This window comes from Lissotriton helveticus, chromosome 5_1, assembly GCF_964261635.1.
Source record: "Lissotriton helveticus chromosome 5_1, aLisHel1.1, whole genome shotgun sequence".
NCBI lineage: Eukaryota > Metazoa > Chordata > Amphibia > Caudata > Salamandridae > Lissotriton > Lissotriton helveticus.
The window spans coordinates 1892416464-1892440097 of record NC_136065.1 but is presented as its reverse complement, the minus strand read 5'-3'; the positions used below and the strand labels follow the sequence as shown (position 1 = coordinate 1892440097).

At 43.9% G+C, this 23634-nt stretch overlaps 1 protein-coding gene across 3 annotated transcripts in view; it reads right to left on the bottom strand.

Annotated features, from left to right (window-relative positions):
• Positions 1-23634, bottom strand: part of STAT3 (signal transducer and activator of transcription 3) — a 397539-nt gene that overhangs the window by 224775 nt on the left and 149130 nt on the right. For all 3 annotated transcript variants that reach the window (XM_078645389.1, XM_078645391.1, XM_078645390.1), the window contains exons 4-7: positions 14772-14870; positions 11163-11255; positions 3788-3869; positions 476-567 (exon numbers count right to left, since the gene is read on the bottom strand). In XM_078645389.1, the coding sequence (XP_078501515.1) occupies positions 476-567; positions 3788-3869; positions 11163-11255; positions 14772-14870 (366 nt within the window). The remainder of the gene's footprint in view (positions 1-475; positions 568-3787; positions 3870-11162; positions 11256-14771; positions 14871-23634) is intronic.

The following is a 23634-nucleotide window of genomic DNA, read 5'->3' as shown; positions in this document are numbered from 1 at the left end:
TGCCGCCACGAAAAGGCAGACGGTCTTTTCTTTGGGGGCCCGTTGCGGGCCCCCAGGGTGAAGGGGGGTGGGGGTGCACATGGGGCGCGGTGCCTGCCGCTTTGTGCATGCAAATGCACTGCGTGCATTTTTAACATTGCGGCGGGTGCTGCTTCAAGCAGCACCCGCCGCAATGTTAAACATACAGGATGTGACCGCCAGGGTGGCGGTCACATCCTAATTTGCACGGAGGGACCGCCGCTGCCCCTGCGGACGGTCCCTCCACCTCTGGGGTGGCGGACTGACGCAGGTCCGTCCGCCATCCTAATAGGGGCCTTATTTTGTACATTGTTGCATAACCCTCTCTAATAGGTGAAAATATGAGTATTAGTGGAGATCCCATGAGGGAGAACTAAGTGGTCTTTGTCAAGTGATTCAAGGTGGCTCATTTTAAATGGTAGCATTAGCTAGCATAGAAAGAAGATGTATTACATACTCTTCTCATCTGGTCCAACGCAGTTAACATTTGCTCAAGCTGGGCCATTTTTTGCCTTGTCACTGCCTGATTTCCATTTACATCAGCCACATCTGTAGGAAAACAAAAATAAATATAGAACACCAGCAAATAAACATAAAATCATTCAAATTTATTATTACAGAAAATATTTTACAAAACTGTATGAACTGATCTGAGAAAGCATTAATAAATATGTGTTGACAAATAGATATTGACAATCTTAAACCCACTTAAATCAGACACAATCAATCTAGCAAAACTCTTTACTCCTGAACTTCATAGCCAAATTGATTATACCTTTCAAATCAATTTGTTTAAACCTTTTTAAAAAACATTCTCTTCCAAGCACAATTCCACTGATTCAGGTTATTCTATACAACATTGTACTATATTCACAGAGTGAATGCATATTCTTTGCACTTCACTGTCATTTAGTCTACTTAATCGTTCCTCATTTCGTAAATTAAATTGTGACAGAAAGTCATGAATTTGAAGTCGTTCAAAGCCAAATCCCTCTTTTAGGAAACGTTCTACTATCATGGGGAGTTATGTGATTTACTTCTCTTCCTAAACTGGTTGATCACATGTTTCTCATGGCTCGATTCAAGGGCTACTCTGAGGTACCCTAAGTTATGCTTAATTATCTATGAGCAGTAAAGTACTATATAAGAAATTAACTTTGCATCAAGCACTCACCCTTTTCCTTGTTGTTCCGTTGCTCTTTGTGTTTCAGCATTTCTCCCCCCTGAAAATTGCTCTGATCTTGGTAACCCGCTTTTGGAATATGCCAAACACCATACTATTGAGCTCTTTAACTGTATGTTTCAAGAAGATCATTGTTCTTACTGTACTTCTTACAGGGTTTACACCTGCACACAGTCCTGCTTTCTCCTCTCGCTACATGGGTGTAGGTGCTTAAATGCTGCAACCCTACATACACAGATTTTGGCTGATCTTGACTGATAACCACAGTGCCTCCTGTGACAAATACATAGAGAGATCCGAGGGTAAAGGATAAAGCATGCTGTGCTCACACTTATTCAACCTGAACCATCACATAGGGCAGATTTCAGACCCAAGGAAAGATCTTTCCACTGCTAGATGTTGACATCTACAACAAAATACCAGTACTTTGAGATTTTCCGCTCAATCAAAGTGAAAGTACGCATTATTTATTTCTATTTCAGCCAATTAGTATTCCTGGTGAGTTGAGAGAATTGAATAAAGTGCCAGCATGCTGTTTGGCTTATATTTGATCTATTTGTTTCCAGGCTTCAATTTGAGGATCAAAGATCTACTTCTTATTTTTCTTTTGTACCAGAAGGCAAAATAATAAATTCTTTTTGAGATCTGGGATGAAAAGAACTAGCCCGATCTTCGGTTTCTGTTGAAAGAGGACTACATCTTGCAGACAAGCCTCAAGCAAGTGAAAAGAGATTACTCACCCACCTGTGTTTTGATATGCGGCTCTTGACACTGAGGCGGCTGCAGGATACAAGCCCTGAATCAAGAGACACGTCTACCCAAGGTACTGTCCCTGGTTGGCATACAGACACAACAAGAAGTATGCAGACTTGTTGGGATGTGCTCACTTCTTGCAGAATGGCCTGGTCTCCGACTGCCTTGCTGTATAAGGCATCCTTGGGGTGCGATTATGTCTGGGGTGAGAGACACTTAAGGAAACCACAATCTCTCCGGATGCTTTCTTGATGTTTCATTCCAGAGTGCATGTAGTGTTTATTCAAAAGCTTTCTACTTTTGGTACTAAAACTGGATGCTGAGAAGTTGTATGCAGAGTGATGGACCTTTTTACAGTATAAATATGACTACAAGCACCTTCAACTTGGAAGAGTAAGGACTTCATCAGACTATTCAGATGTTGAAATATGCCTCAACATTAAAGATGCTTTCTGAAAAGATTCCATCTATGTTATTGATGTCTTAGACTTTAAACGCCATAGCCACAACAGACTTCTTGATGAAAAATAATAATCAACGAAGAATACGACTCACCACGAGGTCAGTTATCGAGTGATTTGGCATCAAGCACATCAGTGTTCTCTTTTCTGACATGTATGATTAAAGATTGGATATAACGGAGGTGAAGAGAGGGTCCCAAAGTGTTTCCAACTGCCATCCAAGAGTGGTGCACATTTCCTCAAGGCAGCTGCCTCAGTTTCCTACAATCTCTCAGCCTCCCACGCAGCAAAATATTGTTACGGAAGAGGGTCCTCCGATTAATTTTAAGGAAATTCTCATTCCTCCAAAATGAGCTTCTGGAGGGTAGACTACACAAAAAAAAAGTGTGAAGTTCCATTTGCATGACATTAGGGACCCTGCTCAAAGGAGCGAAGTAAAAAAAACACTAAAAGAACTAAGGTGACTGCAATTTAAGGACACAGTGGGCAAGTTTGTATGCTACCTACTTAATCCTTATGCAATTGTTTTTCTTGCTAATTTACTTTATTTTCCTTTTTAAAAGATTTCAGATAAGATGGATTGAAGCCTCTAATTTTACATGTGACAATTACGATTTAAATTGGCTCGATGGAAAAAAACAAATCATAGGCGCTCTCTCACAGAAGTGCCCTGGACTGCATCACAGGGATGGTCCTATTCAGTGTGTTTATGACAATCAATAAAGAACACACAATAGAAAACTAACTTTCTGGTTACTGCATGAGAATTTCAAAAGATGCAGAGTTTAAATAAAGTTTCATACTTTGAGATGTACAATTGTGTGCCTAAAATTTAACTGAAACATGCCCAAAATAACATCAAAATAATTTAACACATTAGATACAACCAATGAAGGAGAAGAGGAAAAGCAGGGCGAAAGATGCAAAACAATTAATTTGGAGAGGAAAAGTAAGAAAAAAGAAAATTGTTGAATCACAACTATTCAAACAATTAAAGAATTCCAAGACACTGTAACAACAAGCCATGGGAACGATAACAAACAGTTGTTTGTCTTAAAAAAAACTCTGGGAGCCTAAGAAAACGTTCTGTGCCATGAACCCAAAGCTTTATATAAACTGCTAGTCATCAGTTAGAAGAGGGAGAAGAGAATTTAGAGACAGAATTAATTCTCAAATAGGCATACATTTCACAAGTATTTGGCTATCAAAATGGGTTTATTACATCCAAATATAACTCTTGCACAATAAGCAAACAGGTACAGATTATCGAAAGCTTAAAAATGCAAATTATAAAACATATGTAAAATAAATCTAAGATTAAAAAAAGCTCATGCTACTTTATTAATAAAATAAAGTCTTGCATTTCAATTACCTCCTTGGCTCTTCAACGTTTTGTAGTTAAAATCAAAGTCATCCTGAAGGTTTTCGACAACTTTCATCTTTTGTTCCAAATCCTGTTATATCAATTGAATTAATAAACATTATTTGAGGGTTAGTTACTCTTTAACAGCAAATGTAACCCACTAAGCCTCGCCCTCAATTGATTGCAGAAAGAAGAAAGGTAGATTCTGCTCTGCCGGGATTCACACATGATGATGTCTTATGTGCTTTGCTAATCAAACTATCTCACAGGCAGCAGAATCTAACACCAGCAACTACTTGCTTTCAAAGTGATCCATCTCAAATTGTTAATCTAGGATTGTGAGGTCCACTCAGGTGAGAACATAGGGTTAGAACTACGTAAATACATACATTTAAATAATCTCACATATACACCCTACTAGCAAGATCATCTTCTAGTGCGGCTACCACTGCACATAATGGGGCACTGGATCATCAGACTTCGATTCTGGCCTTTGAAAAAAGGAGAAAAAGATATGCGTTTGCACCTTAAGCACTTATGCTAAGGACAGCTGGGGCACTATGCCGGACTTCTGCAGGTGAGTGTTTTATGTCTAAGACATCCTCTCACAGTGTCATAGTAATCCTTAGAAATCAGGCAACTCCCTCTTTGATAGTGCAGCTTGTGGGTGTTAGCTGGGAATTCCTTCCTTTTCTTCCAACACGTTTATGTAAGATTTTTTCTCAACATATTTATGGCTTTGAATTTGGCAAATTGACCGGATTTGCTTGGAGCTGTGAACAATCCGTAAATTGCTCGGTATGTTGTTTATGTCCCCTAAAAGGTACCACAGGTGAATCCATAAACATGCTATACTTGGGTCACTGGTTTTGTATCAAAGCAATACACAGGGCTCTTCGCACGGATGTATAGTATTTGCACCCCGTTTTTGTTGATATCGCTTTCACAGCAGTAGCTTACTTAAGATTCTGAAGAAAGTCACAAAACTCTCTAGGTCACTGGCTGAAATATGTCGATGTGAGTTCAGTACAATTGAATCTAATGATTTCTGTCGTGCCTTCTGTTTTCAATCCTAGCACAAGGTTGCCGGAGTAAAAGATATGGGGTAAGCCTTGTAGCTAGTTTTAATCCACCTTACTACCAGCACTGCACTTCTCACAACATCTTAATAGCTCACATTGGGTTTTAGTGACAAGCCCTCTTATACACAAAACATCTCTGAGCTCCTCCCTCGCAGTTGTAGCCTGCACCATGACTAGGCTTTATGGTGCGAGGAGGATTCCCAATGATGAAGGGACGCTTTCTTTTCAGTCAGCCATACTTATCTTCCTCCTTCTCTTGATAGACCCGAGGGCTTGTGTGTGTTCTATTATTTGGATGCACTCACTGCTATACAGGAGTACAACCCACTCTCTGATTGTGTGAGGATACACTTATTCTCCATGAACAAAATTACCAATATAGGGCAGTGACTGGAGGATACCTGCTAAACATCAAGCTCCTCAACTACACTACACCCTTCATCCACAGTTTCGCACTGCAACTCGTCACTTCCATGACCATGGATCCCTTCTTCAGATCTTTTAAAGCTACAGACTACTAAAATAACCCTGTTCCAGCATTGCTCCTCCAGGTGCTTGCATCTGACGGACTTTTCTCCCGTCATTGCTCACCGTATTTACTTGATCTTCCATGATGGTTGTTCCCACTCTAAATTAGAAGAGGCCCAATTGTGCTGTTATGCTTTGAAACAAATAATCTGAACTAGGCTCCTCAGTGTTAGCCAATTATCAGCCTATTACCAATATGCCAGTCTTAGATGTCATATTAGAGAAGACCGTGGTGATCCAGCTACAGGAATACCTTGATTTAAATGTCATTTTGATTAGCAATTAGGTGGCTTTTGGAACATTCTGCACTTCACAGATAAAGATGTGGGTGGCTCCTGTGTTGGCTGTATTTGGACACTGTGGAGCATCCTATCCTTCTTGGTAGGCTCTTCATGGTGACCCACACATAGAACAGTACTATCAGTTGGCTTACATCTTTTGTCACAACGTTCCCAGAGTGTTTCCCTTGGTCATTTGCAATCCTAGGGGCCTTTTCTACCCTCTTAGTTGTTCAACATCTTAAAATAAAAAAACACGGACAGAGTACAGTCTTATGCAGATGATACCTAATTATCCATTCAATTTTCCAAAATACCCTATGGTTTCTGAGTACTGATGTAAAATAATTGTCTGCAGCATAACCGCAACAGAACTGAGATGATTATGGTTTTTTTTTGCCAGTGAAGTGCTACTTTTGTTTTCCTGTCTATCTTTGAACAGCATTGTTTTCATTGAGTGGGGAAGTGCACCATTCCAGGATGTTCTGCAATACTTGCTTTTTTTCTGTAGAACATATTTTATTAAGAAAGAACAGATATCAGCAACACAATGACATCAGAGTGGGAACAATACGATAGGCATCAGCGATACAGTAGGTAAATTACAGAATACAATTATACATGATGGAAAGTCTAGGGTGATGGGGGGTCATCCACAGTAGGAGCCAAGGGAGGCTGACATATTTCTCAACGATAGAACTTTCATAGGCCCCATACACGAGACCATTTTTTGGGGCATCCACAAGATACATATACAGTCTTTTCTCTGAACACTGCCCAGTCCAAGTCTTTTTCCCAATCATGTGCTGTAGGTGGGAGCGACGCCCCCATCACTGGGGAATATTCCGCTTGATGCTTGTAATCAAATGGAGAGTGAGGAACTAGAGTAGCTAGTTCGTTTCTCCTAGGGAAATGCCTTAATCAACAAGAGCTATCTACTTGTAAAAATGTTGTGTGTCTGTTAGGTGAAAACGATTGTTTTGGGGGAAGGGGAAAAAACGATTTGTTTTTTATGAAGGCCCTCACCCACCAAACTAGTTGGTGGCATGCTTCATCATCGGGCCCCACCCAAGGCACCGAGTGTGCCTCGGGTGTGCTACGACGCCGGATTACAGCGGAGCTGGTTTGGTAAAGTGAGTGTGCAGTGAGGTGACTTGAGTGGGGTTAAAAAAAGCTGTCCTAGAGGTCCCAGTTAAAAGTTGTATTGCTGGGCCATAGGCAGAATTAAAAACAAGGCTTTCGGACGTGCCTGGAGAGACTTATGGTCTCCCACGTCCTGTGTGGTCAACTAGTTTCAGCCAGGCCTTGGTAAGAAACTGGCTTTCTTCAGGGCCTATGTGTGATAGGGTGAATAAGTGGCTATGTGTAATGAGCACCTTATGTGTAGCACTCGCTAAGGTGCTAAATGTGTAAGAGGAGGTTTTCCTCTCAATTTGTACCTGTGAATAAAAGGTAAGACAAAAACAAGACAAAGACACATAATTCATAAGTCACATCACGTAGGCACACAACAGAGGTAGGTGCCTGGTGCCTAGATGGTGAACGGATCAACCAGCAGTGTGAGCGGCAAGTGTCGGCAGTGGATAAAGCAGCCCGGCTTCTCACTCTCCCTATCGACGGAGCTCGAGGCGGATGAACTAGAGGTGCAACAGCCGATCCAGCGAATTATCCAAGTAAGTGGGAGTTGTGGAGAGCCTCGCAAATGCGGTACGGCCACTGGGTCCCTCCGAGTGTGCAATTTTACCGCCTGCAGAGAGCCCCCTTCTCCTGGCAAATATACCCATTCCTGTCTCTCTGATCCCCTCTAGAAAGGTCTAGAATTGCGAATCCCCGCCCTAAACTCATGATGTTTGTCCTTTGAAAATATAAGTAAGCTCTCATTAAGTTCTCATTATGACAAGTTAAGTGCTCATCACCTATGCATTTTACTTTTCCGCCCCAGGTACTAGCATATACACAGCATAGTATTTACTATACGGCCTTTTATCCACTACCGACACTTGCCGCTCACACTGGCAAAGCTGTGGTTTGGCTTATCACTAGCCTTCGCAGAAGAGACTACATGGATGCCATAGGCAAGTCACGGGTATCATGTCTGACGCGAGGAACAGGGAAAAGAAATGGTTAATTCTCTGTAACCTGCTGCATTGAGACGGCTACAGATGGTTTCTATAGAGGCCGAAAAATAGTAGCAGTGAGAAATAACAGGGCCCAGCTAGGAAGATCATTTATCTGTCCTGATCGGTTTCTTGTGCAGCAAGTACCTACTGGCTTACCTTACTCCTTCAGCTCAGCCTATTCCACAAGACGTTTTGTGTCTGAAGGCTTTGGTATTTCCTTAGAATAGAAGACTAGATTTCAAAAGAAGCAAACGTGCATACCAGTATGAGATCTGTACACCAGAGCTCACTGACTATAACAGAAAATGAAAGCAAACATACTCTTTCCAGAGCAAAAGCTAAGCTTGTGTAAACTGTATGCACTGTGAAGCCTGGCAAACTTCACCGCTCAACGGCAAGGGTTGCAACACAAGTGCACAAGGTCACTGTCTTGGCCGGTGGCCGGGAAAAGAACAAGATCCCTTTTGTCCATGTCACAGTGCATTTCCTGCTTTCTTCTTGGAAGTCAGGCATCTGTTGGCATTTCACAACAGAGCACCAAATGCTATAAAGCAATGCTTGTAGATTTTTGCACCTTAAGCAAGGTCTCCAAAGCGATGTACACCGGGGAGAAACCAGATTTCCTCTGTGAAAAATCCACAGCAGGAGTTTGCTTTGAACAGAATGACAGAGACATAAGGCGGGTTGGAGCTCACTGCTTCACAATCCAGCACTCAATTTGCCCCAATGCATCATGTTAAATGCAGTGCATGATAACACTTACTTCCGTAGTAGTCTTAATGTTTCACCACCCTTGTTGGTGCAGCCTGTGCTGTGTAATTCTAGACACGTGTTTATGGATTCACTCCTTCATCAGTATAGAACAATAAGTCGTTTTTGGGGTGCTAGATATGCTTCCCAAAGTATCCTTAGGTCTCTTTACCACCTCACTGGGTGCAAAATGATGTGTTGCACTCGCTGAAGGACAACTATCCTGAAACACATATCTAGAGATACACAACTCTGGCTGCACAAACAAGGCTGAAAAACTCAACAAGGTCACGGAAGTGAGTGCTATCTTGCACTGCATTTACCATGATGCATTGGGGTGAACGTAGTGCTGGGATGTGAGGCAGTGTGCTCCCACCCTCTTTTTGTTTGAAAAGGCTCCCTTGAGCTAATGAGCTGACGAGCTCTGGCAGATGCACCTGTGCCCAGTGAGTGGTGCAGAGACCTGAGAAGACTTTGGATGGCATTTCGAGCACCCCCAAAACAACGTGTTGCTCTCAACTGATGAAGGACAACTATCCTGAAACACGTGTCTAAAGATACACAACTCTGGCTGCACCAACAAGGGTGAAAAACTCCACACTGTCACTGGAGTGTTAGCATGCACTACATTTACCATGATGCATTGGTGCGAGCAAAGTGCTGGTATGTGAGGCGCTGTGCTCCCATCCTCTTTTTCTTTGAAAAGGCTCCCTTGAGCTAATGAGCTGTCGAGCTCTGGCTGATGCACCTGCGCCCAGTGACTGGTACAGAGACCTGAAGACTTTGAGTAGCATTTCATGTGCCCCTAAACAAAGTGTTGCTCTCAACTGATGAAGGACAACTATCCTGAAGCATGTGTCTAAAGATACACAGCTCTGACTGCACCAATAAGGGAGAAAAACTCAAGACTGTTACTGAAGTAAGTGTTATCGTGAACTGCATTTACCAAGATGCATTGGGGCGAACTGAGTGCTGCGATGTGAGGCATTGTTCTCCCACCCTCTTTTTCAGAATGACAGAGACAGCCAGAATATGGCAAAGACACCGACATTTTATTTCCAACAAAAATATGAGTAGCAGTGCCAATATTTGGGCTTCCTGCTGCTTAGGGTCACAGTACACAAACATATATAAAAATCAAGCTAAGTTAAAATGAAAACAAACGCACGTCAAACGGAATGTACTTCAGAGATGTATGCAAGGCATAGGCTCAAAGGAACACACTAAATGTACTCCCAAGCATTGCAGATTCACACTGAATCAGCTGAACAAAGCAGAAGTAGAAATCTCTCACCAGGCCAATCTAGTCTAGCCATTTCCCACTCTGCTGTAGAATACTCTACTGTGGCTGTGATGACTCGTAATGCTACCTCCCCACTTTTGCCAATGAGAAACTAATCCAAGCAGTTTCTGGCATGGCCACTCAAGATCTTTCAAATACAAACAACCTCCTAAAGACCAAGACCCATGAACATAACAGAGAGTGGTGGTACTCTACTTAGGAGAGAGGTGTTCATGAGGCTCACATGGTGTTCATGCCTATGACAGAGGTTAAGGGGTGGCACATAGCAATTCGAAGAGTAAGAAAAGAATTCAGGGAGTCTGGGCCAACAGAAATGGTTAGGTGAAATCTATGGCATCTTCTTCTAATTACTGTTGATGGGACATGACTAAAATGACGTGGAAAGGATAACCTTGCCTGTAACCTGTTTAATGGTTATTATTATTTTCCAAAGCATTAACAGGAATCTAAGATGGGAACCTTTTTTTGCATTCGAGTTGTCAACCTGATAAATCACCCTTAAACAAAAAGCAGAGTTCAAACAGAAAGATGAATAATTTAACTTTAGCCTTCACTTCGTAGACCCGATTTGTTATTTCTATTTTTTCAAATCAGATTTTTTTCTGAAACACTACATTGTTAATGAGTGTGGGTAAGAATCCTACATCAGTTACAGTGGGAAAGGCTGCAGTATATATAAATGTATAGCAGGCGTGGCTAAGACATAGAACAGGCCTCTTGGATACAGATATTGCCTCTGGGTGAGCTTCAAGGCCTGTGGGTACATCATGCAGATATTTCCATAGTGGGGTTACATTTGATGCTGTGTGAGAGACTTCAATTAATGAAGCTTTTAGAAAATCAGGGGCTATTTGTTTCATGGGAGGGCACTGGAATGATGCATTTACAGAACACGTTCTCATTGCTAATGAGATATTGAATATAGATGTACAGTGTTACTACTTCATTTGCACAGGTTCCTCCAAAAGAACACAGCACCCTTGAAATGGCTGCCAGATATGTGATGCAGACTGAACCCTGAAGCCAAGTTAAAGCCATCTGAGCGTGGCAAATGTTTTGGTAACGGCAACATTTTAACAATAATTAGGATATTTTAAAACGAGATGGATAGCAGATCCATTTCTCATTAGGACGGGAGAGGAGCCCCTTACTAATCATAGTAGTACATGGCAGATCATGCACCAAAGTACGATCGCTCCTCAAAATGATGCCTCTTTTAATTTTGGGTGCACCCATATTTTAGCAGCACTCATTGGAGTCTAATATAATGATCATATTGCTATGTCACACAGTTTCTTGAAAGCCTGGGTGCGAAAGACATACCTGCACTCTCTTCCTCATGTCCTGTAGGTGCTGTTCCAGCATTTGCTGTTTTTCGGTCACCACAGCAGCTGTGGGGTGAGTTGCTTGTCCACTCTGCAAATAATAAGGTGTTGAGATTGTAGTTTAATTATGGGGATTTCAGATGGAAAATAAAGAAATATGGAAAAGTCCTGGATCCAGTTCTAGGTCCTTCAATCCTTGAATTAGGTTTTATCTCATACCATCTTATGAGTGCCCATGACAAGCGGTGAAGCTTGCAATGATCTACTGTACTTTATACACGCTTATTTTAAATGACTTTTTTACATCCAACAGAAATACGTAAGCTTCTCAAAATTCTGTCAAAGGGCTAAATAGGCAGTGTCTAACTCTTTATAATGCTAGCCCATCATAAAGAAATACCGTTTCATTTTTAGAGGACACAGACGCAATTCTGAGGTCCCTGTATTTATGTCGCCTGTAAAAACGTCTGTTAAGGTTTCAGCGGTATGCAATGTTTATGATCAAGACTTGTAAATCAAGACTTGTAAACCACATTCTGCAGTTGTTTATATGGCCTTAGTTATATGAAAACTATATAAATAAAGATGGGGAAAAAGTATCAATGGGGAAAGATCAAGCGAGTAGCACTGGGTTCAGAGCGATTCTGAGCCCCGACTGCTTGTGACATTTTTGGTTAATTTTAATGGTGTCAGCACCTGGACTGGAATCCATGAATATCTTTAAAGTCAAGTCATGGGAGGAGGAGCCTAGCCTGCGACGGAGATGGCCGCCTAGGACATCGGCTCCGCCGACCCTTGCGCTTTTCTTCATTATCCTGTTCTTTATCCTGCCCTTCTGCCCAGCGACTGCAACGGTGATACTCTCCTGCCTACGCCGGTGTGTCTCCCGGCGAAACCCGAGTCGTATTGGCGGTGATCCGCCCTTGCTCCTTTCCCGGCCCGGCACAGCTGAGAGACCGGGGCTTTGTTTGTTGGTCCGGCCGGCCTCGGCCGCAGCGGTGGCGGTCAGCACGGAGGAGGAGGAGCCGGTCGGCGGTTGGGAGGCTGCCGAGTTGTTCTTGTCGCTGCAGCGCCTCGTCCTGCTGGGTTATCCTGTGCGCCTGGATACATTGTGTCTCTGCAATTGCCTGGCTTGGGAGCTGTCGGAACAGTTTCTTTGTTTCCTCGGCTGGTAGCGGACGCCATTTTCTGTTCAGCCCCTCGGCTTCTGACAGTGGAGTGCTCGGAGCTCATTTGGGGGTCCGGAGGTTGCCTGAACACGACTGAGCCTGTACCGCGATGCCCACAGTCGCGCCCATATCTCTGGCCCGGTGGCCGCTGGCGAAAAGTCGGCGCAGTGAACAGTGGGCGGCGAGTTACGATGGCGCTCGGCTTCCCGGGCTGCCTTTCATTAGTGAGCCTGGTGTGGTTGAAGCTGCTCTTCTCTCTCTGCCTGCGAAGCCGCTGGGGACCGGTGATGTCCTGTGTGCTCTGGAGGCGGTTGGGGCTGCTCTTCGTGTCCTTGCCCGAGATCTGGGGTGCAGGCTCGATGCTATTTCTCCTGTGGGCCGTGGTTGCCCCCCCGTGCGGCACACTGCGCCACACCCTGAGCCGATTCCTATTGATCTCCATGCCGGGGTGCCTATTGAGAGGTTGGAGGATTATGGATCTGACTCTGCTGAGGTGCTGACCACGATGATCCGGAGGAGATCTGGAATTTATGGTTTCGTACGCTGGCTGGGATGTCCTCCCTGGGCGCCATTTTTGTCATCTCCTTTGTGTGCTGGTGGCGTGACTCTACATCCATTCCTGGGACTGTTGTTGTCGCTCTGGCCGGCTGCTTCCGACTTCCAGTTTCACTGCCCTGTTTCTGTTTGCACCACTCCCGGACATGTGACTGTGTTTGGTGTGGGCTTTTGTGGGCGACCTCCCATCCTCTGCTGGCTGTTCCGGGATTGTTTCTTCTCCGCGGCGCTGGCCGGACGGCTGGACTCCATCAACCAACATGATCGCAAGGGGCAAGGTTAAGACAGTTTTTTTGGGTCGCTATTCATTCCGTTGCTGGGACTGTATTGCGTGAGCGGGACATTGATTACACCGGCCGTTGTTATCCTGTCTTATGTGAGAGCCTGTAACGAGTGGCCGGGTACATATTTGTTGGTGGTCTTCTTCTTCTTCTGTTGATCCTTACCACCTTCGTTGTCTCATTCTCTCCTCCTCCATTCTTTGTACTTGTTGTACTTTTTCCCTTCTTTGGGGCAGTTCCGGGGCGACAGGCACGCTGTTTATGGGCTGGGCCGTAGCCATCACAGGGGTGCAGGGTGGCGGGTGTGGGGGGGGTTTGTTATTTTAGTTTTTTTTGTTCTATGGTCCCTTTCGCTCTTTTCTAGCTTGGGAGGGTTCTTTCGCCTTTGTAGGGCTGGCTGTCCCTTGGTTTTGTGCCTTCTTTCTTTCTCGGGCGTCTTCTTAAGCCCCTGTCTTTCTCTTACTGGGGTGGGACTTCTGGGGTGATCTCGGGGAATGTTGTTTATTGTATGGTGACCTGCTAATTGATCTTACCATCTCGGTTGTTTAGCTTATTTGGTAGTTATAGTCATTGCCTGCCTCAGTTTGTTATCCGGGTATGTCCCCCATGTCTTTTGGTTTTTCTCCTTTTTACGTGAGGTGCAATATCCTTGTTGTGACAGCCCCTACTCTCCTTTGTAATTTAAAAATGAAAACCTAATATCCTTTGTTTTCCGCCCCACGACCGGATTTGGTGTCTTTTCACGTATCCTGTTTGCCGATTGTGTACCTTCCTCCTGTTTATGATCGACTGTTTTGCGGCCGGCCATGATGGTTGTGGGCCAGCGCATGTATCTCTTTGCGTTTTTTCGAATAAAGGTTTTCAAAAAAAAAAAAAAAAAAAAAAAGGAAATTACAAATGCAAGTTCTGCAAAAGAAAGGCGTACCAATATTAAGGGAATGCTTCTTTATCTTAACTAGTGTATGTGTTTTTTTCATTCTTTCCTTTTCCTAGTGACAGGTGAAATCCGAGTCTGATATTATTGCAGCTTTGAAAATGATGTTATATGCTTGCAAGCAATGTTATCAGAAGCATTTAGGAAGAACAGATCTGTGTGTTTTTTTGGTTTACGTTCAGTGCATTCAAAGATGAATACAGATTGTTTAAATAACCAGAGTTCTCACAAAATATTCTTCTAGCTGCTTGGGTCATTTGGCGGGGGTGGTGGTGGGGAGGGGGAGGGTAGGCAAACATTAGTATGACCAGGAATGCAAGAAATAAATGTTTGGGTACAGATTCACATATTTGTGTGCTTCTTAGACAACACTGGCCCTTAGTCACCTATAAAACCTAAAATAACATTACTGCTCAGCCTATAGTTCTCATAAATCACTTCACTATGTTGAAATAAAGTTAATCTAACTCTAAAAAAAAAAATTTAAAAAAAAAATAAAGTCAAGTCATGTTTCCACACAATTAGAAAAAAAAATGCGCCCATTTTAGAACAGTAATTTGGGTGATAATGTTATAGGTGTACCTATGTTTAAGATACAAAGAGGGCCTCACAATGACAATAACTGGGCAAATGATGCCGGCAGAACACGCAAGCCCGCATTTACTAACCTGGGCGGCAGTGGCTGCCGTCTGAAGCAGGCGCGACTCTTCCCATAAGCACCTTGCCACGATCCGTGCTATTTCCATGGGCTTTTCAAGGTATCGGCTCTAGAAATAATTTACAAGCGAAAGAGGAGATGATACATTAAGGGTAATTTGAGCTGAGGTCCACTAACATCTCAACACAGTTAATTGGCTACTGTATGACAGCTTCACGACCAGTTATGAGCATACCACTGTGAGCTGTACGTCTGCAATATAAGTTACCTCGGTCACAGGTTCAAGAACAGCGTTGAGCGCAGCATATTCTCCTCACTTCCTAACTTATCGCGTCCACAAGATGCTCCACTCCTGTAACACTAGTTATTTTTGGCCACAGGCTGAAGATGAGCTACGAACGCAGCATATTCTTTTTTCCTCTCCCAAATTCCCAAAGTAAAGTGTCCTAAAGGAAGCTCCAATCCTACTAACACCAGGTATTCTTGGTCGTCAGTGGATCTACCCAGCTAGGAGCACAGCATGTTCTTCCTTCCACCCCCAACTTCCCCAAGTAACACACCCCACACTAGCCTCACTCACTCCTGCAACACCTGGTCTTCTTGATCACAGGTCAACAGCCCATGAACAAGGAGAGGTAGCACATTTGTTCGTACTTTTCATTCTCGACTTTCAATCAAGCCACAAACTCAGCATATGCAGAAAGGGTGCAGCAATGATCCTTTGTAAAAATACAGTCAAATCACATTAAAACAACGGCTGGATGAAAGAGCAGCGAGTTGTCTAAGAAAAGCGTGTGTTCAGGGCCGGACTGGCCGTAGTGGGCATCGGGTGTTTCCCCGGGAGGCTGGAAGGATGGGGGCCGTTTTGCAGGTGTGGGGGCTGGCTTTGTTAGTAGGGGCCTGTAACGTGCATAAACTACTTGAGAGACATGTTGATGTGTGGAGTGCTTCAATCTTTTTACGAGCCTAATCACAAGCACAGAAAAGGCAGGCACTCTCTGACAATCATGCAACCAAGGGTGGTGTGATGGCAAAAGATGGCTGGATGAACTTGCGTAGTCGCAATGCTTCCTAGGGGCAAACCCGAATGTTGAGTTTCCACAGTGGGTATGTTTTTACCTTTTTTTTTTTTTACATCAGGATATACCAGTGTTACATTCATTAAACTATGCAAATAATTCTCTACCTTCTGACCAGCAAAGACAACAAGATGTTCAGAGAATTAAACTCCCTTTCTTATGTTAGCTGAAGGTGACCACCGGGTCACCATTTCAAACCACTAAAAAATGTCGGAGAGGAGCAGCGTGTCGGAGAGGAGCAGCATGTCAGAGCGGAGCAGCATGTCAGAGTGGAGCAGCATGTCAGAGTGGAGCAGCATGTCAGAGTGGAGCAGCATGTCGGAGTAGGAATTGGAGTAGATTAGAGTAGGAGTACAGTAGATTGTCACAGAGTGTTGCAGAGAAGACAGTTGTAGAGTGATGTATTGTAGAGTGGCGTATCGTAGAGTGGTGTATCCTGGGGTAGAGTAGAGTGGGCTGGGGTAGAGTAGAGTGGGCTGGGGTAGAGTAGAGTGGCCTGGCGTAGAGTGGACTAGAGGGAAGTGGACTGGAGGTGATTGATTGGATTAGAGTGGAGTGCAGTGGGGTGGATTGAATTAAAGTAGAGTGGAGTAGATTGGAGTGGAGTAGATTAGAGTGGAGTGGATTAGAAGTGGAGTGGATTAGAAGTGGAGTGGATTAGAATGGAGTGGATTAGAATGGAGTGGATTAGAATGGAGTGGATTAGAATGGAGTGGATTAGAAAGGAGTGGATTAGAATGGAGTGGAGTGCATTAGAGTGGATTGGATTAGAGTGGAGTTGATTAGAGTGAATTAGAAGTGGATGAGAGTGGATTGGATCAGAGTGGATTGGATTAGAGTGAAGAGGAGCATAGTGGAACGGATAGAGTGGACTGAATGGATTAGAGTGGATCGGAGTCGATTACAGTGTAGTGGGGTAGAGTACACTGGATTGGAGTCGAATGGATTAGATTGGACTAGATTAGAATGCACTGGATTAGACTGGAGGGGACTGGGTTAGAGTGGACTGGAGTGGTTTGGAGAGGGTTAGAGTAGAGTGGATTGGAGAGGAGAGGATTAGAGTAGAGTGGATTGGATTGGAGAGGAGAGGATTGGAGTAGAGTGGATTAGAGTGGACAGGATATGGAGTGGATTAAGTGAATTGGAATGGAGAAGATTGGTGTATAGTGGAGTGGAATGGAGTACAGTGGAGGGGATGAGAGTGGAGGAGATGAGAGTGGAGGGGGTTGGATTGGAGGGGATTAGAGTGAATTGGAATGGAGAAGATTGGTTTATAGTGGAGTGGAATGGAGTAAAGTGGAGGGGATGAGAGTAGAGGGGATTAGATTGGAGGGGATTAGAGTGCAGTGGAATGGATTGAAGTTGGTTATAGTGGAGTGGATTGTAGTGGACTTGGTTAGAGTGGTGTGGATTAGAATGGCGTGAAGTGAATTAAGTGGATTAGAGTTGAGTGGCATAAATTGCCTCTTACTGTTTTTTAAATTATTCAACACTGCTGCATAATGTGGGCCTCCTCTGCAGCAAACTTCCAGTGGCACTGCCTATGCAGGATGTTCAGTGTGCAAAACATTAACAGAACAGGCTATTACATTTCTTCAAATGGCCCTATTGTCATTACCACCCCAGTATAATTTACGAATGCAGAGACAAAGTGCGGAGAAGCGACCTTCACAAAAGGTTGCAAGCCCCCCCAAGTGCAGCCATAATAATGTGATTGACGGTCAGCAATAGTGACCCACGGCCCAGAGTACTGCAACTAAAAAAGAAAAAAAACAAGGTAAAAAGCACTATGGAGGGAGCAGCAGGAGTGGGTTGGGGATGGGTGAGAAATATTACCTCAATCATGTCGGGAGCAGCAGACGGGCACTGATTAAGTTGAATCAATCTGTGCTTGGTCCGTGCGCCACAGTAAGCATACGAAGTGATGTTTCGCCTGTACTAGCCAATTAAGGAGGCAGCAAAGAAGAATGACACTGAAGCGTACAAATGGTAAGCAATGGACGGGCTCCAAACCCTTTTTGTAAATAATAGTGTCTTGCAAGCGAGCACATGCTTTTGCAGGCTCGACCCTAAAAAGGAACTGCTTATGCAGAGAACATGTGCTACACCCTAAAACCCATAAATGTGGGCAGACTGCTCAGGCTAGTAAGCAGATTTTCAGCTACTACTCTGTCATCAAGACCTTTTGCTTTTCAGGAAACTATCCTAATGCAAAGGGAACTGTTTATACTGCCCATTACTTAAAGCAAGGCTGTGTATTAAATAGAGAGGCTGATAATTGATGCATTAAGCAACGATCACCTGGACATTTTGGTCTTAACCACAGTCATCCAGACTTAGTCGAGCCCGGCTTTAGGGCAAGGAGTCTTTAAAAGCTATACTAACAGCCGGAATCTCCCCCATGAACAAACTACTGTCTGTGAATCACTTTTTGCAAATTCTGTCAATCCTCTATGTATACTAACGTTCCCTTATTGATGTATAGCCAGTGCAGCTAAAGATCTTGAAGCTCTCAGCAATTGATCAACAACTAGTAGTGCAGCGTAACCATCTTTCCATGCTACCAAAAGAAAACTGGTCATCCCTATGGATCTCATTTTCAACTTTCGCCAAAATTTACTGAGTGGTCACATCATTTCCATGGAGTGGACTGGGTAATAAGCAGTTCCCTCCAGATTCACATGCCACTGAAAACATATTCAACCCTGTTGCCCTCTCCAAATACATTTAAGGTCACTACAGTCAAGATGACAATGAGAATATATATGCTATCTTTCTGTGCAAGAAACGCCAGAGAGCCTGTAAACCTTCACTCACCCTTCATTCATTTCTTCTGCCTTTGACTACATCTCTAGACTAAAGAAACAGGCGGCCATCAGGGATTAGCATCATCACCTCATAGACCACTCCTGCGAGATCTATTTGACTGCTTACATCCCTTTCTGAAGTCAACATCGAAACCATCTCGATGACATTTCTTTCAGCAGGTCACACCACAGCTTTCAAAGTCAATTTCCAAGTCATTTTCAAGTTTGTGTTAGATGTTATACTGTATGGTAAGTGCATTATATATCTGGAACCTGTTCAGCACTGTCAACCACACTAAGGTCTCGAGCCCTCTCTTAGGGGATAAATTATTCATGAATTCAGTGAAATTTCTTATGAAGGGGAGCTAGGATTACATTTAACTGTTTCTTCTCCATTAAGGGATCTTCACGAATATTTATGAACACTAAACAGAAAGGCAATCTCATGGTCACTGTAACATGCAAGAAACAAAAAAAGAATGAAAGCAGACACCCATCTACTCCTAGACTGAACCAAAAAGATTACACTCAGTTACTGGTAGGTTTTGGCGTCGGTTTTGGAGTTCGGGTTTAAAGAGTACCTTGGGAACCGCTCACCAAAGGAGCTGTTTTAAAAATGACAAGATCGCGATTTCTTAAGAGGGTTGTAGAAGCTATCTTCCCCCAGGTGAAATGTTTCCTAGGTTTCTATTAAAAGGATTAATATGTTTTGGTAGCACTTTATTACACAGTACAGCAGGCAATAGATAGGGTGTCCACCCTTTTCAATAAAGAGAGCTACTTTTGATGAGTTAAAATCTTTGTTAACAACTAAAAAATAGCACATTAAGCAACATTAGACAAGTGATCAACACATGCATGAATAATAATAATAATAACAACTACACATAGAAACAAGGCAGGTTACTGATAGCAATAGCATAAAAGATTTTATAAACATGGAATGCCTTCAAATGAGAAATTAAATAACAACTATGCCAGCAAACGCTTTCTTGCACAGAATACATAAGATAACCAGCAAGTCTCTGTAACTCAGCACAACTTAGCATTCGGTTATCAGCTTTAAATGTATTTTAGACATTCGATTAATTTTGTCCCAGAACATCTGCTTATCCGTTTTGGAGAACAAACACATTTTGCTGTCAAATGCAAACTTTTAAAATCGGGTAAATACCCCCCAAATCATCCAAACAGAAGCTTGATATTTTCTGAAACAAATAAACACTATTTTGCCTTGCAATGCAAGTTTTCATTCAGCTTTTCATTTTCAAGTACTTGTATGAACAACTGCCTCAAACAGACTCTGCCTCTCAAGCCTAGGATTTACCATTACATACCAGAGATGGCCCAGGCGACCACAATGGTGCCCAAAACATTTGAAGAAGTGGACGCCATAATGTCTAGGATGCCCAAAATAGGACACTAACAGCCACTCATTGTGCCAAGAACACCGCTGTGCCCAGAATGAACAGCATAATGTCACTAATGGCCATCATCAAACAGAGGATGCTTTAAATGTTTTTTTAAATGACCTTCAGACCAGCATCATGCCAGAGGTGGACTACATTATAAGGTAGGGGCGTCCTCAAATAAGCCAAAGATGACAATAACACACCAGCATGGCTAAGATTAAATTCGAATTCGGTGCAAAAGACTTAAATCTACAGAACAGAGTCAGTTGGCGCTAGGATGGATTTATTTTGAATGCGATGTGGGACTTTGAAGCACAGTTTTGTGCCTCTGTTGTATGTTGAAATCCAAGGAACTGGACTATGAAAATCATTCTTGAAAGAGTGGTTGGAAGATATTGGTACTAACAATCACTGTCAAAACCAATAGGTCTTGCCTTTGGGGCCTTATAAGTGTTTCGCCATGCACCACATTATCCTAGGTGCAGTGCCACGAGGGATAGAAGAGCTGTACACACTGGATTATACAATCTGATTCAGGAATACATGCTTGCCTGGGGAAACATTTATGGACACATTCCAAGGTTTTTTAACTCACAGACAAAAAGATAAGTGCCTCATTGCAAGTCAACAGCACTATAACATTTTGTGTGCGACAGCATCACTAGAGTATTGCAGAGCCTATGAAAACAAGCATTTGCAATGCAATAGGTCTTGCAGCATTAAAGTTTGAGTTACTGGCATTGTAAATGACAATGCTTTGCATTAATTTTTTTTCTTTAATTTGCAATTGGTATATAAACATAGTTTGTGAATGGTTAGCTGTTGCTAATGTTAAGCAACGTTGGCAGTCATATAGAGTGCTAGTCTTGCTTGTTATAAGCATGCTGATTTAAAGCACTCTGATACCTGCGGGTAAAGATTGCGCCATATAAAAGTGAAAACTAATAAATAAATTTAAAAAAAGCATACCTATACGACGTCCACCAGACCATAAATAACGTGCAAAAAGAAAAGACCATTCACCATCTCCTTCTAGGAATGGGGCTGCCAGGTCATAGACAATAAAATCCATTAACACCCAGGCACAAACGCAATTAACTGTAATTGTTTTATTCGTGGTGTCCTAGAGTGATGTGGTGGTGTCCCAGAGTGATGTGGTGGTGTCCCCGAGTGATGTGGTGGTGTCCCCGAGTGATGTGGTGGTGTCCCCGAGTGATGTGGTGGTGTCCTAGAGTGATGTGGAGGTGTCCCAGAGTGATGTGGAGGTGTCCCAGAGTGATGTGGAGGTGTCCCAGAGTGATGTGGAGGTGTCCCAGAGTGATATGGTGGTGTCCCCGAGTAATGCGGTGGTGTCCCCGAGTAATGCGGTGGTGTCCCCTAGTGATGCGGTGGTGTCCCCCTAGTGATGCGGTGGTGTCCCCGAGTGATGCGGTGGTGTCCCCGAGTGATGCGGTGGTGTCCCCGAGTGAGGTGGTGGTGTACCTGAGCGATGTGGTGGTGCCCCTGAGTGATGTGGTGGTGTCCCTGGGTGATGTGGTGGTGCCCCTGAGTGATGTGGTGGTGGCCCTGAGTGATGTGGTGGTGTCCCCAAGTGATGTGGTGGTGTCCCCAAGTGATGTGGTGGTGTCCCCGAGTGATGTGGTGGTGTCCCCGAGTGATGTGGTGGTGTCCCCGAGTGATGTGGTGGTGTCTCCGAGTGATGTGGTGGTGTCCACGAGTAATGTGGTAGTGTCCCCGAGTGATGTGGTGGTGCCCCCGAGTGGTGCCCCTGAGTGATGTGGTGGTGGCCCTGAGTGATGTGGTGGTGTCCACAAGTGATGTGGTGGTGTCCCCAAGTGATGTGGTGGTGCCCCCGAGTGATGTGGTGGTGCCTCCGAGTGAAGTGGAGGTGTCCCCGAGTGATGTGGTGGTGTCCCAGAGTGATGTGGTGGTGCCCCTGAGTGATGTGGTGGTGCCCCTGAGTGATGTGGTGGTGTCCCCGAGTGATGAGTGGTGGTGTCCACGAGTGATGAGTGGTGGTGTCCACGAGTGATGAGTGGTGGTGTCCCCGAGTAATGAGTGGTGGTGTCCCCGAGTGATGAGTGGTGGTGTCCCCGAGTGATGAGTGGTGGTGTCCCCGAGTGATGTGGTGGTGTCCCCGAGTGATGTGGTGGTGTCCTCGAGTGATGTGGTGGTGCCCTGGAGTGGTGCCCCTGAGTGATGTGGTGGTGTCCCTCAGTGATGTGGTGGTGCCCCCGAGTGATGTGGTGGTGTCCCCGAGTGATGTGGTGGTGTACCAGAGTGATGTGGTGGTGTACCAGAGTGATGTGGTGGTGTAACAGAGTGATGTGGTGGTGTACCAGAGTGATGTGGTGGTGTAACAGAGTGATGTGGTGGTGTAACAGAGTGATGTGGTGGTGTCCCCGAGTGATGTGGTGGTGTCCCCGAGTGATGTGGTGGTGTCCCCGAGTAATGTGGTGGTGTCCCTGAGTGATGTGGTAATCTTTATTTTTTTCTAATTACAATGAACATGAAAACAGCAAACTATGAACGATTATAATTCAAAAGATGGGAAGGTAGGCAAAAAAGATGAGCATTTCCTTATTTTTATTTTTTTTACTACTCCACACCAATACTTTCTTTTCCCACTAGGCACATTTTCTGTGTTAGTGAATAAGGAGGTACCACCCCATGGCCAATGGTGGTCACAAGCCACATCATCTGCTACTAGTTGGACATGCAGTGCTGCCATGACACAGTCGAACTCGATTGGGGACCACCAAAACTCTGCAGACTTGCAGACAGAAATATTCTGCTACATTCCTGGCTGAGTCTGTATATGTTACGTTACATTTACTTGCATGTTTCGTTGGGATTCGACTCTACTAATATTAGAACTCTGGATTCAAGGTGACCCACTCGCTGCCTGAAGAAGTGCAAGTTCAGACACCCGCATCCTGTAGTCTATGTAAACATGTGCCGAATGCAGAGTTTCGAGAAAGCTCTCAGGGCATACCCCAGATGCAGAGGTCAACCTGTTTTGTATATTTTACTCCCATGTTTCCTTTTCATAGCATAAAGAAGTGTAAGAGTGAAGTGGAGGGCTCATAAAATGTGTAAGTATAGCTTTTAAAATTGATGCGAAGTTGGACAGAACTGCTTCTGTAAGCCAATCATAGCGAGCTCTCGAGTACCTCCTGGTTTCAGGATATCATGCTTTTGATATTATGGTATTGTATGTTCTCTTGCGCTGATTGGAAGGATGTCTGGGGATGATCAGGGAATTGAGGGCTATTCTTTCCAGCCTAGATGTGGTTTCGGTTTTACTTTCAAGAGGAAGCTCGGTCCTTAATCTCTTGAATGCCGTTTTGACAGTACTTACGGATATATACGTCATAAAAAGGTGTACATTCAGTGCGCTTCAGATGTACGTGTATGTTTCGGCCACAAGGTATTGATGTGAAGAGAAGTGATCCTCTGTTTATACAAGGGCTACGTAAATGTTGCATAAAGTATCTGGCATGAGTGCATATTTTCCACTGATTTCACCCATTGACTGCCGGAGTGTCTGTCCACTGTTTACCCTTATTATTAAT